At 48.4% G+C, this 14,196-nt stretch overlaps 1 protein-coding gene across 1 annotated transcript in view; it reads right to left on the bottom strand.

The window, feature by feature from the left end:
* MAML2 (mastermind like transcriptional coactivator 2) overlaps positions 1–10,699 on the bottom strand; it is a 215,230-nt gene extending 204,531 nt beyond the window's left edge. The window contains 2 exon segments of the mRNA XM_055801552.1: positions 10,045–10,401; positions 10,403–10,699. Coding sequence (XP_055657527.1) covers positions 10,045–10,401; positions 10,403–10,453 — 408 coding nt within the window. The 5' untranslated portion in view covers positions 10,454–10,699.
* Between the last annotated feature and the right edge of the window lie 3,497 nt (positions 10,700–14,196).

Below are 14,196 nucleotides of genomic sequence, written 5' to 3'. Positions count from 1 at the left end.
ATACTTCTAGACTTGCTTAATTCTACACATCTTGATTTCAGTGCGATTACCCATGTGTGCACAATTAAGCATATGCATAACTGTTTCCGGGAACTGGGCCATAGAGGTAGGCAGCCCCATGTTGAAGACCAAGCCTATCTAGCCTGGAAGGATGTTGAACCAAAAGCTTTTAGAGAAGCAGAGAGAATGCATTTCTTTGGAAGACAAATATTGACTACAAACTAGCATAACGACCAGAAATAAAGAGCTTCATCCCACATTAAGCTGATGTTCCACAGTGCCACGTCCATAGTGTTTCCCACAGGCAGTTTCAGGAGGGGCCAATCAGATCAGAATTGAGACTCAAAACCTCAGTTGTTGAGATACCACAGCAGTGCGGAAAAGGGAACAAAGGAAAAAAAGGGGGGAGGGGGAGAGTGGAAGGGGAAGGGGAAGGGAGGGGAGGAGAGGGGAAAGGCGAAGAGGAGAGGAGAAAGGGGAAGGGGAAAGGAATGAGGAAAGGAATGAGGAAAGGAAAGGGAAAGAGGGAAGGGGAAGGGGAAGGGGAAGGGGAAGGGGAAGGGGAAGGGGAAGGGGAAGGGGAAAGAATTGGAGTGTCTGGAGATGGTTTCTAAAGCAACAGAACCCTAAATAAATAGTCTGATTTTCCAAAGTGAAAAACATAAACTGAACAGCCCATGAAGCATTTTCGCCAACTGTCACTAGGGTGGCATTTCTGAAATCTGGTGGAATGACTCATCCCAAAACAACAACTGTTGCCAACAAGGTCTTTCCTCCAGGTCTTGTTATTTGAATGAGAGTGCTGTAAAACCAAAATACACAGAAAAATTAGGGGCAACTCCTTGTCTTGGGGTTCAACTCTGAAGCTTCCCATGAAGCCATCCACCCTCTAAGGTGCCTCCCCAACCCATCAAACTGGAACCTAGGTGATCCTCTGGGCCAAGGAACAGATTGGCCCTGCTGGAGTGAGCCCTTTCTTCATCAAAACAAATTCTCCTTCTGCACGTAGTTGCTACCTCTCACACCATGCATATGTGCAGGATGCATCCTCCTGAGCCATTCTGCCCTCCACATTAGGATTTCACATGGCAGCAAACATTACCAGGGGAAGCATGACCTTGCTGACAGGTAGCACAGTTCTCAAATGGTTTGAGACAGGCACCCTTAAATACAGTGGGAGCAGACCTGGCCCAAAGAGTACACTTGGGCAGTAATTATAAACAGTCCCATCAGCACCAATAAGCATCCTTCTTTGGCTAGTACAAAATACAACAATTTCAAAAACACTTTCTGAAGCAGTGTTGTTTTGCTGAATAATTTATGTTCCTGAGTCCTCTGAAAATGAGCAGCATACACTTCAGCGCTGCAATAGCTATTCAGTGGAGACAGTGCACATTGTGTTCAGTAAGCTCATTGCTTAAACACTGTTGCCATGACTATAGGAAAGTGATTATACTATTGTTTACAAGAGACTCTCAATCAGTCATTACCACAGTAGCCAGAGTTTTGCCTCAAGTCAAAATTTTTGGGAAGAAAAAAAATCTCACAGGTATAATTGACTTTGTGATCAAGATAATTCAATTGAAAGACTTTGAAAACTGAATACATCGTACGGTGAGGAATGAAAATAAGTGAGAATCCCAAGTGTCTCAGGACTGTTGACTCTCTGGTTTTCTGACTGTTTCACAGGTAAATTTCATGGAGAAGAAAAGCCCTGCTAAGTAACCGTTGTAACTCGTTTTCAAGGAAAAAATAATTTATAGGGCAAGCACCAATGTAAGAGTTTAACTGTGATGAGTAACTCCGTAAAAACAAACCACTTTGTACACAATGTAAGGAAAAAAGACTTAAAAAATCAGACTTAGAAGAAACATTGGGGATTACAAAATATTCAGTGTCCTGGAATGAAATCAATACCTAGAGCACTTAGCTCTGAATCCTCTAGTGCTTATGTCCAGTACATGACCTTTTTAATCTCAATAGCATGCTGATGATCAATAGTTTCCAAAACTAAGTAACTCTGAAGCTGTCGGAAAGTCATCCTCACATTTCCTATGGACAGTAACAGGCCACAGAACACAAAGCAAAGAGATGATTAATAGAGTGCTGGACTAGGAGTCAGGAAATCTGGGCTCTGTTCCCAGCTCTGCCACTGACCTGCTGTTTGACCTTGGGCAAGACACTTGACCTTTCTGTGCTTCTGTTCCTCCTTTCATTCTTTGTCTATCTTGTCTCTTGAGGCCCTAAGGTATGCAGGGAAGGGCACGGTTCTCACTGGGTGTTTGTATAACACCTACTCTAGGGAGGTGCCTGCAGATCTCTGTAATAAAAGCCAGGGTACCACTGGGATGACTCTTGCACAATAGCATGTTTTGTTTCACAACAGACTAGCCACGATGAACCTTCTTGGGGTTTCATCTGCTACTCCAGGATCTTACAGGGTCTTTCAGCCAGCTTCAGGCTCAGGCAGCAGTAAGTGGGTTTGCAAGGTCTGCTTCCTCACTGTGTCAGAAGCACTTTCATGCCAGTTTCTAATTGGTACTAATTTCTCTGCACCTGGATTCAGCTGGGTTTGCATGCGCATCAGAATTATAACTTACACAGATAAAAACAGATACAGGAGCCATTTCTGAACAAAAGGAATTTCTTCAGGGAAATGCCAACACCTGTATGTGAACCCACAGGCGTGAGATACTTTCAAAATAAAACCAAATTAATTTATAACTTTTCAGTAAGTGCATTGGAATTTTGTGTAAGTTATTAAACTAAATTAAAAATATTTCTGAGTCTTTCTGCCACCTCGAGCCATAAACATGAACCTTCTTCCATTACTCCCAGATGGGAGGCAACACATGCAGGACAAGGTGGATTCCACCTGCTAGTGCTGGGGTGCAGCTGCAGCCTTGACAGAGAGCAGATGAGTTGCGTATGTGCTTTCAGTTCCAGTCCCACTTTACTCCTAGTTTACTGGACCACCAAGTACATGAAGTGCTTGGATACAGCTGACTTAATTGGGAGGCTAATTTAGTACAAAATGATGCAGAATCAAGAGCAAGTAAAGCAAGAAAATACGAAGCATACATTTAAGATTATAAATGAAAAGATGGGAAATGCTTTTCTCTCCTAAAAAGAAGGGGCACTGGCACATCTTGCACTTTGTGAATCTCGGCAATGCGATGCCATAAAAACCCAGCTCTAGGAGTCATGTGATTATGTAAAAGACTCATTTGGGTTTGTATTTTCAGTACTCATACCTGTGGGTCAATGGCTGAAAAGGTGATTTGAGTGCACCTCAAAAGCTCAAAACACCGAAGTCAACCAAGAAGAATCCATCAACTCATATACATTGCCTGCAGCTTTGCCAAAGCAAACATTCAGATCTCCTGTCTTAGGTTCTATGAATAATGAATTTGGCTTGTAAGCCATAAAAATCACCATCAGATCTCAATGCACTTTATAAAAGTGATAAATAGAATTTTTCATAGAGGAAACTGAGGTTTATGGAAGCAAAATAACAGGAGTAATCTGTTGAATAGATCCTAGAGTCAAAAGTAGAAACACTGAGCTTTTAGTTTATAGAACGGTCACCTAAGAATTGTTTCTTGAGAGTTGCAAGTATTTGTGTTAGGTACTGGTGTTAGCACTTCAGTACAATTACAGATTGATTACCTGCATCTAATAATACTTCAGAGGAACTTGACAAGGCATGACAAATTCACAAGTTGGCTCTCAAGTGGCTATAGGAAGTTTTTAATGGGAAATCTGGGGCATAAATAGTTTATACTTTTATCTAAAAAACAAACAAACAAACAAACAAAAAACCCCAAACAACTCAAGGAGAAAGGATCTGTCTCTTAATACTGTTAAGTTGAGAAAGTGATCCAAATCTCACTTGGCACCAAGTCCTTCCTTTCTGCAGCCAAGACCACTGCCTTTTTCACTGCTCAGAGCTGTTCCAGACTGTAGCAGCATGACATGAGCAAGATCCTTTTCAGGTTTAGAGCTACTGATTCATATTTCTGGAAAACACGGCCCTATCATGAATCCGATCAGCTTCATCCTACTGTTTCTGGGACTACCATCACTGGGAAGCCATACAGGAGAACACTGATGTTCGGACAACAGAGAGAGGCCAAAAAGCAAAGATCTTTCTCCTCCTCTTCAGAGCATCCAGGTGGCTAAAGCTCTTCTACACACCGTGTAGCTGATTGCATGCCCTCTCTAAAGTGTTGCACAGTGGTTTCTTTAATCACCTTCCTGAACTCCACAGAAATGATGGTATCAGGTCATTATCGTGTAGAGTTGAGCCCTTAGCAGAGACCAGAGTCCCATGTGCTAGGCAGTGAGATGGTGGCACCTGAAGAGTTCAAGCACAGAAGGGAAACAGTGGCACAACAGGGGACGTGCGGAAGGCCACACAGACACTTGCTGACAAAGCTGACACCTCTATGCCAGTGCTTTGTTAGCTGGAGCAGCTTGCTAGCTTCCAGCTCCTCCTGCATCACACAGGAGGTGCAATATAAATCGGGCAGTGGAGATACTACCCTTCCCAAAGTTCTCATAGGGACCGGGATGGAGCTCTTCTTTTCCAGTAATATACATGGGTGAAGTTTCAGTTTCATAATGCAACAGAATTGATAAGAAAGGCAGACTGCAATTGGCCTCTGAAGATGGTATATCTTGGTAGAAGGACTGTTGACAGCAGTTAGGCTGAAAGGCATGTTACGGCCCTTCTTAACCTGCTGACTAACCTAGTTGCTGGTGTTTTTTCGGTCACTGCAAAGTAACCAAACCCCACAAAACACCTTCTGCAGGCAGTGTTCTTTGTGAGGGGAGAAGTAACAATAGTGAGATGTCAGTTTGGCAAAGCAGCTTCTCTGACTCAGACGCACCTTTCTAAGGTTCAGATTTCCCCACAGAGCGGCTAACATTTTTGTTGGACTCACACTTCCTGGTGCAGAAGAAACAGAAGCTGCGTATCGCTCTCCTTTGTGGTAGTGCTACACACAAGGGACTCAAATTTGAGTACCACAGGGGATACAAGAGCTCTATCAGAGGACATGCCGTAACAGACCGAGAAGCTCAGAGAGTGTGTCAAGCCCAGGCAGACAAACTGTTCCTCTGCTCGCTACCTACTGAAACTTTGGTGGTGGAAACAGTCTGTAAAACAGTTTCAGAATGGAGAAGACTTTCATTAAATGTATTCAAAGCTTAAAAAGCTTCAAAGAAGGCAGGTGATTTGACTGGAGAGCTAGGACTGAAAAGGCTCCTACACTAACATACATTTAACAAATTCACTTGCTGAACTCTTCATTAAATACAGCTTTTATTCAGCTTCCAGGGGGTCTTCTTGATTTTGGTTCAAGAAACATTCCCACAGCCGAGGGGAACAAAGGTTTTAAATGGTGCCTATGTCCATCCTAACCAAATGGCTCCCAGCAGGCCAGAGGGCCCGTAACATCAGATCAAAGTTTTCTACCCACAAAGGCAATATGTGACTTACTCATTTTACCTGACTTGGCTACGTAAATTCTCTTTATCCGAACACAGCTTCAATCCCATGGAAGCACAAGAAGCAGACGACAGACTCTTACCTCACAAACCAAACATTTCATTGCTTTGGCACCAAAGATTTTTACTCAAAAGATCCCACCCAGCTTATTGAATGGTTTGTGCTTTAATCCACCTGTGCTCACGGCACCATAACGTCACTTCACCCCATAGCTGGTCACCTTATACTGCTTGTTTCAGCATGCTTCTAAAAGTTACATTCATCCAGAACCAGAAAATGCAGCTTTTTCTGCAGGGGACCCTGGCCGCCAACTAGCAAACAAAGCAACAAGCTTGGGAGACAAGAGAAGTGTAAACTTGGGCCAAAGATACCAGAGCACAATCCTTCCTTTTAAAATACTTGAGGATCTCTAATGCTAGCACAGGGAAAGCCAAACCTCAGCAAGCACGGTGTGGATCATAAAAAAAAAGTTATTAGGAAACAAAGAGCTTCCATGATCATTAAAGGATCTCCACATAAAACAACTACCTAAATTGAGGTTTTACAGGCCAGACTTAGCTCTCAGCACCAGTTAGGCAACCCTGTCCTTCCACTGAGGTCTTCTGGGAACTGGGACAAACCCATTGACTCTTCCACATTTGTACTGCCATTGATGAGAATTTAGGGGAGTAGGAGGAATGAACCCATTCCCCTCTTCCCTGGCTACATTGTCATTATGGGGCTGTTCTCCCTTTTCTTTTTCACCTGCTTGCAGAATACATCTGGGGAGCAGGCCGCTTTCACAGTCACTCTTCTGAGTACAGAAAATATTAATATATTTAATTAATACTTTAAATTAATCCTTATAATAATAAATTCTGCACAACTTCGAGTTGGGTAAAAGTAGAACAAGTCACCTGTGACTGATGAAAAACATTACTTAACACACTCAGAGCCACCAGTGTGATGACCGCAATGAAAAAAACTGACCAGAGTAATAAAATAATACCCATGAAACAGAGTTCCCGGCTCGCACAGAGCAAAATGAACAGTGCTCAGCTTATGGCAGAAGAGCGAAGGAATGAATTGGCCGCCAGAGTTTTGAAACTGCAGTAGAAGAACTTTGGTATTACCAGTTCAATGCTTAAGCTGCTAAGGAATGCCCTCCAGAGCTAACTGTTTATGTATAACATAAATAATATAAACAGCTAAGTGCTGGAGGGCATATACATACATATAGATATGTATAAAAGAAAGACAGAATATTTTATGTGTTCCACTCTGCACCATGAAAAGTAACACCACCATATAAATAAACAAATGTCAGTTCTCGGGAAATGCAGGGAGGCAGAAAGTACAAAAGCTTTCCTAGCCATGTCCCGAAGAATAAATTTCTCCTTTACATGCACCCACATCCATTGGTCCAGATAAAAAATCTGCTCTCTGCTCTCCAATTAGAAAATGCTGCTGTCATAGATGCTTTCTCAAAAAACAAAGTAACACTGACAAATTAAGCCCAAACCAAACCCCGCTAAAAACTCTCTTCTGATGGTTTTAAACTGTCTACTGGGAAAAGATACTTATCAAGTAACAGTATCAACAATGTCAGATAATCACTTCAAGCTCTTTGATACATTGAAGTGAATGTCGTTTCAAATGTTACCGAGTGTCAAATATTTACTCTTGAGTCCAACTATGTAAATGACCCATCCAAGGCCACTAAACATGGCAGGCGCACTTGTAACAAGAGCAGTGGGACCTGCAAAGCAAAGGAAACAACCCAGATATTTTCTTGAGAGGAAGCGCGGGGACAGTCTTGGTTTTGCAGACAAAGAATGTCCTGATAGCCAGAACTCCCCAGAGTTATGACTGCCTTTGCCCTTATCTGTGTGGTGTTTTTTTTTTCAACTGGTGGGCCTACAGCAAGGCAGGTGGAGCTTTACAGACTCCCCATGGAGTCAGAGATGTGTCCAATCTCACAGGCTTAGTGTGAGACTCGCACAAACACTCCTGTGTTGTGCTTCCTTGTGCCAGAGCTGTACATGCCACAGCTGAAGCTCAGAGCTGCGCCTTGTTCCAGGACCCTGCACACCTCAGATCTGCTGTCTGCTGTAAGGAAAACTTCTGTAATTAGAGGAACAGCACGTATAAGGCTTCCACTGGATTTCCTCTTGGGAAACACCCCACAGAGGATGAATTCTACTTAGAGATGGTTCTCTTCCCCGTCCATTTAAAATGCACAGGTCAACAGGCTTAGTCTGCCTTGTCCTTCCTCTTCAAGTACCCTTGGAATAACTGGTAGAACAAATTCCTCCTCCAGCTATGGCTGTAGCAAAAGCAAGACTCCATTATTTCCTGGCCCATCCCTGCCCTCTGAATTTTCAAGAACATGAGCACAATGCTGTACTACCTGGCATATGACCCTCAGCCACTTCAATTCAAACCACTCAGACACTGTTTCCTTTTCAATATGTGCAACAATGTTCTAAGGAGCTCCTGGTAAGGGCAACATGAGCCTCCATGACAGAGATGTGACTTTGAACCGATGCCTTTCACTGTTCCTTAATTAGGCAGTCCTACCAGAGCAGCAAATGAGGAAATGTCTGTGTCAAGCACAGAGTGGGAGGATCAGCGATGTGCAGTGATACCATTACAACAATACTGCTTCATGAGCCAGCATTTCTTCAGTGTCAAAACATGGTTCAGGGCCCCAAACGTCATGCTCAATGAAGTCACGTACCTTGTCAGCAGGATTACTGAATGCCAGTGTGCAAAAACGAGGGGGACTTTGTCAGACCTCTACCTTCTCAAAGACACATATGTGTGGGGTTATCTAGGAGGTAATGCAACACGCAACATGGAGCAAGGGCTGTGCACGGCAGTCTCCAGCAAAGAGCAGGTTAATCATCATTAGTGGTATTTCAGAAACAAGGACAACCACTCTGCATTTAAAAGATGAAAATCTTTCAATATTTTCTTTGGAGTTGTTTCATTTAGCACTTTCAAACAGCTGCCTCCAGCTATTTCATAACAGTAACAACTAGTAAAAAAACCCCCAAAAACAAAACAAAGCAAAAAAAACACACAGGCCTGTTCCCTGATTTCAGAAAGTGGATTTTTCTGGGACGTACATTATTAGACGAAGGCCTTTCTTTTCTTACCCATAAGACAAGGGCAACACATTTCATTAATACACACTGGAAAAATAAGATAATGGCTTTCTTGATTGTGACAAGGAATGTGGGGAGATTTAATCTGAACACTGAGTCAGGTTGAAGCGCCTAAACTCCCCTTGGACACAATGTTATCGCATTAATGCTTACATCATCACCCTCATGAATGATGCTGAGTAACACAGCCTCAAACGTCGATCCACGCATCACGGCGCACTCCCGGGTAAGAAGGGAGAAACAACCACAAAGGTCCCGTTTTAGCATACGTCAGGCACTAAGAAAGATAGGTTTGATGTCTGGAGCAGAGGGAGCGATCTATTTTCAGCCATTCGAATAGCAGCCACGGGCCTATCAGGACGCAGTCACTCCTCTTAATATTTCACATGTGTGCCGAGAATTAAGAGTTGGAGGGCAGCACAGTGCAGCATGTGCCTTCAAAAGCCTGGTACATGGACTGCTCGTAGTAAAGTAACAGAAGACAAGGCTTCGCCTCCTTGACATGTTCAGCGCAATTTCCAGTTGAAAAAGGCCAACAAATCATTTACAAAGTGGCAATGCCTGTAAAACTCTTGTAACTCAGCTCCGCGAAACACACTCGGCGGTGATAACAAACCATTCCTGGCGAAGCTGGTGCTCGGGGCAGCAGGCGCGAGACGCTGGTGCTCGGCCGCACGCTCCCGCACAGCACCGCTTCTGCGAGCACCGGCCAGTCGCTGGGGTACGCGGCCGAGCTGCACACTCGGGCTGGCGTTTCTCAGCACGGCCTGTGCCTGCCTCGTGTGTAAATACTGGCCGAGTTCGAGGCACAAGTGGAAAACCACTGCCTGAAGCCCTGACAAACGGCATAAGATGGGGCAGGGGGGTGGGGAGGGAGCGATCTTAAACATGAGCGATAGTTTAGCGCTACTTCTCAGCCCTGCCTGCCCAGGGATGCGCTGACAGCGTTTGCCACCCGTGCCCTCCTCAGGGATGCCTGTCGCCACCGCCTTGGCGGGCTGACAGCAGAGGCACACGGCACGTTGTGAAGACCACAACTTGCTTCTCAAAAAACAACAACCCACCCCAAGCAGTCCCAAACCCCTTCGAGGGAGGACTCAGCTGCCCCACTACCGGGCCCGGCAGGCCTTGCCCACTGCTCCTCGCACCCGCAATGACATCACGTGGGGCACGAGGCACGGCGAGCGGGGCCTGGAGGCCACGGACACCCCCGCCATGACCCCCGTCGGGGGGGAACGGGCCCCGGTCTCGGCGCCGACCCCACCCTCGCGCCTCGCCACCCGAGGGGGGTGGGTGCCCTGAGGGGAGAGAGGGGTGGGGGGTGTTCTCCTCACAGCCGCGCGTGGCCGTCCCTCCCCGCCGACAGGGGGCGCTGTGACTTACCGCCAGGAGGGCCGAGGCGCGCTGCTCCCCCGCCGGCTGCTCCCCGTTGATGCCGCCGTTGCTGAGGAGGTGCTGGTGGTAGTCCGGGGGCGCGGCGGCAGCGGCGGCGGCGGCGGGGGCGGCCGAGCTGGCGGCGGCGGCCGCCTTTGGGTGCTTGCCGGCCTTGCGGGCGCCCTGCCCCTGCTGCACGAGGTGGAGGAGCTGCAAGGTGCTCTCCCGCTCGCGGTCGGAGCTCTCGGCGCGGCCCCGCTCGTAGCGCCCCTCGCAGCTGAGGTGGTGCTGGCGGCAGACGGCGATGCGGGCCCGCAGCCGCTCGACGATGGCGCTGTGCACCCGGGGCGCCGCCGGGCCCCCCCCCCAGCAGCCCGGCCCCCAGCCCCGCGGCTTGGGGGGGAGCCGTGTCGCCCATCGCTGGCTGCCGGTCCTGGCCCTCCGGATGGGTCGGTCCTCACTGCCGCATGGAGGGGGGGGGAGGCGGGGGCAGTGGCGGGAGCCCGAGCCCGGGGGCTGGCGGCGGGGCGGAGGGCGGTCAGCCCCGCGCCCCCAGCCCACCCCCACCCGGCCCCCGGGCGGTGACGGCTCCGCGGGGGGCGGGGGGGTTGACAGATCGGGGGTGGGACGGGGATGGGGGGGCGTCCGGCCGCCGCTAGGGTTGTGCCAGCATGGGCCGGGCGGGAGGGGAGGGGGTCGGGGCAGGGCAGCCCCCGCCGAGGGGCTCCGTGGGGCGGAAAGGGCGCCCGGGGAGGGGGGCCCGGGGGGGGGGGGGGTCCGCCGGGGGAGGAGGGCGGAAAAAAAAAAAAGGAAAAACAACTAAAGCGAGCCGCTGCCTCCAAAATGAATCCCTGGACGAAGGAGATCTCCCTCGGGAATGAGTGAGACTTGGCAGGTTTATTGATTTTATTTTATTTCGGGGGAGCCGGGGGGTTATTCCTTGAAGTGGAAATTTAAGGCATTGCCCGTGCTCGGCGGCACGGAGAAAGCCCCCGGCGGGCCGAAAATCTCGTAGATTTTGGGGAGGGGGTGTTGTTGGTTGGTGGGTTGGTTGTTGGTTTTGGTTTTTTTTCCCCTAAAGTCTTTAGTAAATGTGCAAATAAAGAGCCGGGGAAGGAGGAGGAGGAGGCGGCTCGGGTTAGTTTAGTCTTTGTGCTTTCTCGTTTCTCTCGCCCGCTCTTTGCTGGCCACTCTTCGGTTTATTACTGTGTCCAACTGTCTGCAGCTAAATTGTAGTTCCTCTAAAAATAAGAGACGGATCCCCCGGTCCGGAACAATGTCAGTCAGTGGACTTGGAGACCACGCTTCGCCTTCAGTTAATCCAGTCACTGGATAAAATCCGTACTGCTTTCACTGCTTATTTCCCCCCTTAGTAATAAAGCAGCAAGCTACGAACCCAGGCAACGAACTCCTCTCGCATACTTTCCCTTATACTCCCAGATATCGAATAGTTTCAAGTACAGTTTCAAGAAAAGCACGGGGTGGGGGGTGGGGGGGGGGAGGTGGGGGGAAGAGAGAAAAAAAAAAATAAGGCAGCCCCTCTTCAGACAGTAATTACAAACGGAGAGTTGCACTTACAAACTTCCAGCATTTTGCACCCAGAACAGTCCAGCCACTTTTCCTTTGTGTGTTTGTATATTCCATCCCCGACTCGCCGGGGTGGGTGGTTGCCGGTGGTATCGGCGCTGCCTCTGCCGGACGCCGCCGCCGGCCGCCCGAGCCGCCCGCTGCCCTGCGCGCCGTGCGGCGGGGTCCGCGGTGCGGGGCGCTGCGGGGGCGGGAGGCGGGTGTCACCGATAGCGCGGCCGGGGACGCTGCGCCGGGGAGGCCGGGGCGAGGCGCGGAGCCTCCCAGCGGCCGCGGAGGGGAGTCGGGCCGCCGCCGCCGCTCCCCGGGAGGTATTTGCATGGGAGGAAGCCAAGGAAATCCCCTTTCCCTTCTCGCTCGGTACCTGGGTGCCGGGCCGGGGCGCGGGCGGGCGCTGCGCCGCCGGAGCAGCCGCCGAGGAGCGCAGCCTCCTGCTCTCCCTCCTCCCCCGGCGGCGAGACCTTCAGGCGAGTACGAGGGAGTTCTCAGATAAATCACGGCGCTGCACTCCTCTAACCAGCTGCATTTCTCTGGAACGGACGGTAGAAAAACAAGCCGTGCCTTCTAGGGCGCTCTCACGCACGGGGCGAGCGCACGACACGAGGTCAGCCTTGGGCTGTGGGAGCTCCGCGCTCCGACATGAGCGTCTTGGGTGTTCGGGGCAAGTCACGTTGCGCCCTCGCTTCGGTTCCTCCCCGGGGAAGCCACAGCCTTCGTGCTCCTCGTGCCCGACTCCTCTTACTCAGAGCAGGGGTGGCCGACAGCGAGATCTGGCCCCTGGTGCTGGCCTTGCTGCAACTGGCAGCCGTCAGGTTCTGCGTGTTGCTGTAGGTGAGCTGTGAAGGAGGATGCAGAAATAGCTGGGAGCTGGTCGGCTTTATTAAAGCAATACGCTGTTGTGCTACCGTGGCTGTAGTATCCGAATTCCCAAATACCCCTTTGAGGATAAAATGGGCCCCCTAGCACGCAGAGACACATCCCTGACGGAAAACCTTTAAGGTCTTTTGGGACTGTACAGCCCGTAATACAAGGGTGCATCATCTCATTTAGTTCTGCAGTGGGTCCAGTCAGAAACATACACAAATTTCATCACAGCATATGGGGAGCATTAAGCTGAGGATGAGGACCAGCTAAGAGTAACCCTCTCAGGTGGTTTTATACCCTTCCAAGGTCATGCACGTAAATACTTTGAATGCCAATGATGAAATGACACATTCCTGGAAATTCCCCCAAAACACATAAAAGGTATGCGGCATTGGATATATAGGGAATATGAAAGCCCCTGCTTCCATGACCCCCATCTCCCTCAAGGTGCAACAAACATCTGTGTGGGTTTCCAGGATGTGGCTGTGTGAGCACCACACAGAGTCTCCAGCACATTCAGGCCCACGTTTGCCCCAGCAAACACTTAGATTCTTTGCTGAGGGACAAGGTCTGAGGAGACTGGGTTTGTGGATGTGCTACCTTCAGAGGAAGGCACTACTGCTAACAGGAAAAAGTTGGGGTTTTTTTGTTTAACCCTGAACAACTGAGGAAGAGTGGGTTATTATTTGATACATAACAGTAGCATGCATCTATTGAGAACAATGGACTGGCACAGTTAGAAAATAAAATGAAATTTTAATGTTTGTAAAATAATAGACAACGTTACCTTTGCTTCAGGCCTTGCTAGGGCTTTTATTTGTTCTTCCTAGCTGAAGTGTCACTGCTGTGTTTAAGAGGGCCAGTCACAGAACGCACATGTAACAGTAACACATGAATCTCATGGAGAATAAGCAAAGGGTGTTTTAGACGAAGGCTTGGCTGGAGTTTTCCAAGTTGCTGTGGGAATACAAGATTGGTGGTACTGCTCCAGAAGATAGCTGAAGGAGTTCTCTCTCTCACACACAAGATTTTGTAGAACTCAGAGAATGATCTTTCAAAATTTTTGAATTTTAACTTCATACGTTTAAGATTTGCTTATTGCCAAGCAGCATCTCATTTGTTTTGTCGTTTAATATATCCCTTTCAGAGCGAGAGACAGCCGGTTGCAGGGCTGCGCTGCAAGTCCCGGTTGCTCAATACACAGCAAATGCTGCCCCCGATGTTTCAGAGAAGGAAATACCCTGAATCTATCCCTCTGCTTTTCAAGCTTTGTCCAGAAGGCCCTGGCGAATGTTAGCTGCCCCTGGATACCACTATCATTTTTGGATTGGCTAGCTGTCAGTTTGCCCAAAAGCAAACTGTTCTTAACGTTACTGTAACATCCCTTGCAATTCATGTCATAGGCATTCCAATAAACACACACAATGAGACATTAACATAACAGGTCTTGAATAATTAATTACTTTTTCCTTCTGTCAACATTAATTTGTGACCTTTTTATGTGATACTGTAATCTGTCATGCTTGAGCATTTTTTCTGTGTGAACTCACTACTGCTGTTGAAGCTCTGTGTTCCCTAAGTCAGCAGCCCCTTCCAGATCAGCAAAGCACTTACTTGTGTTGGGTTCACAGCCAGGAATTCTCACCATGGAAGTCCCATTGTGCTAGTAACTTTCCAAAAATGGAACAAAAAGACTGTGCTGAACCTATG

This window comes from Falco peregrinus, chromosome 4, assembly GCF_023634155.1.
Source record: "Falco peregrinus isolate bFalPer1 chromosome 4, bFalPer1.pri, whole genome shotgun sequence".
Taxonomy (NCBI): domain Eukaryota; kingdom Metazoa; phylum Chordata; class Aves; order Falconiformes; family Falconidae; genus Falco; species Falco peregrinus.
Note: the sequence above shows the minus strand (reverse complement) of the source record. Positions and strands in the feature narration are given on the sequence as shown.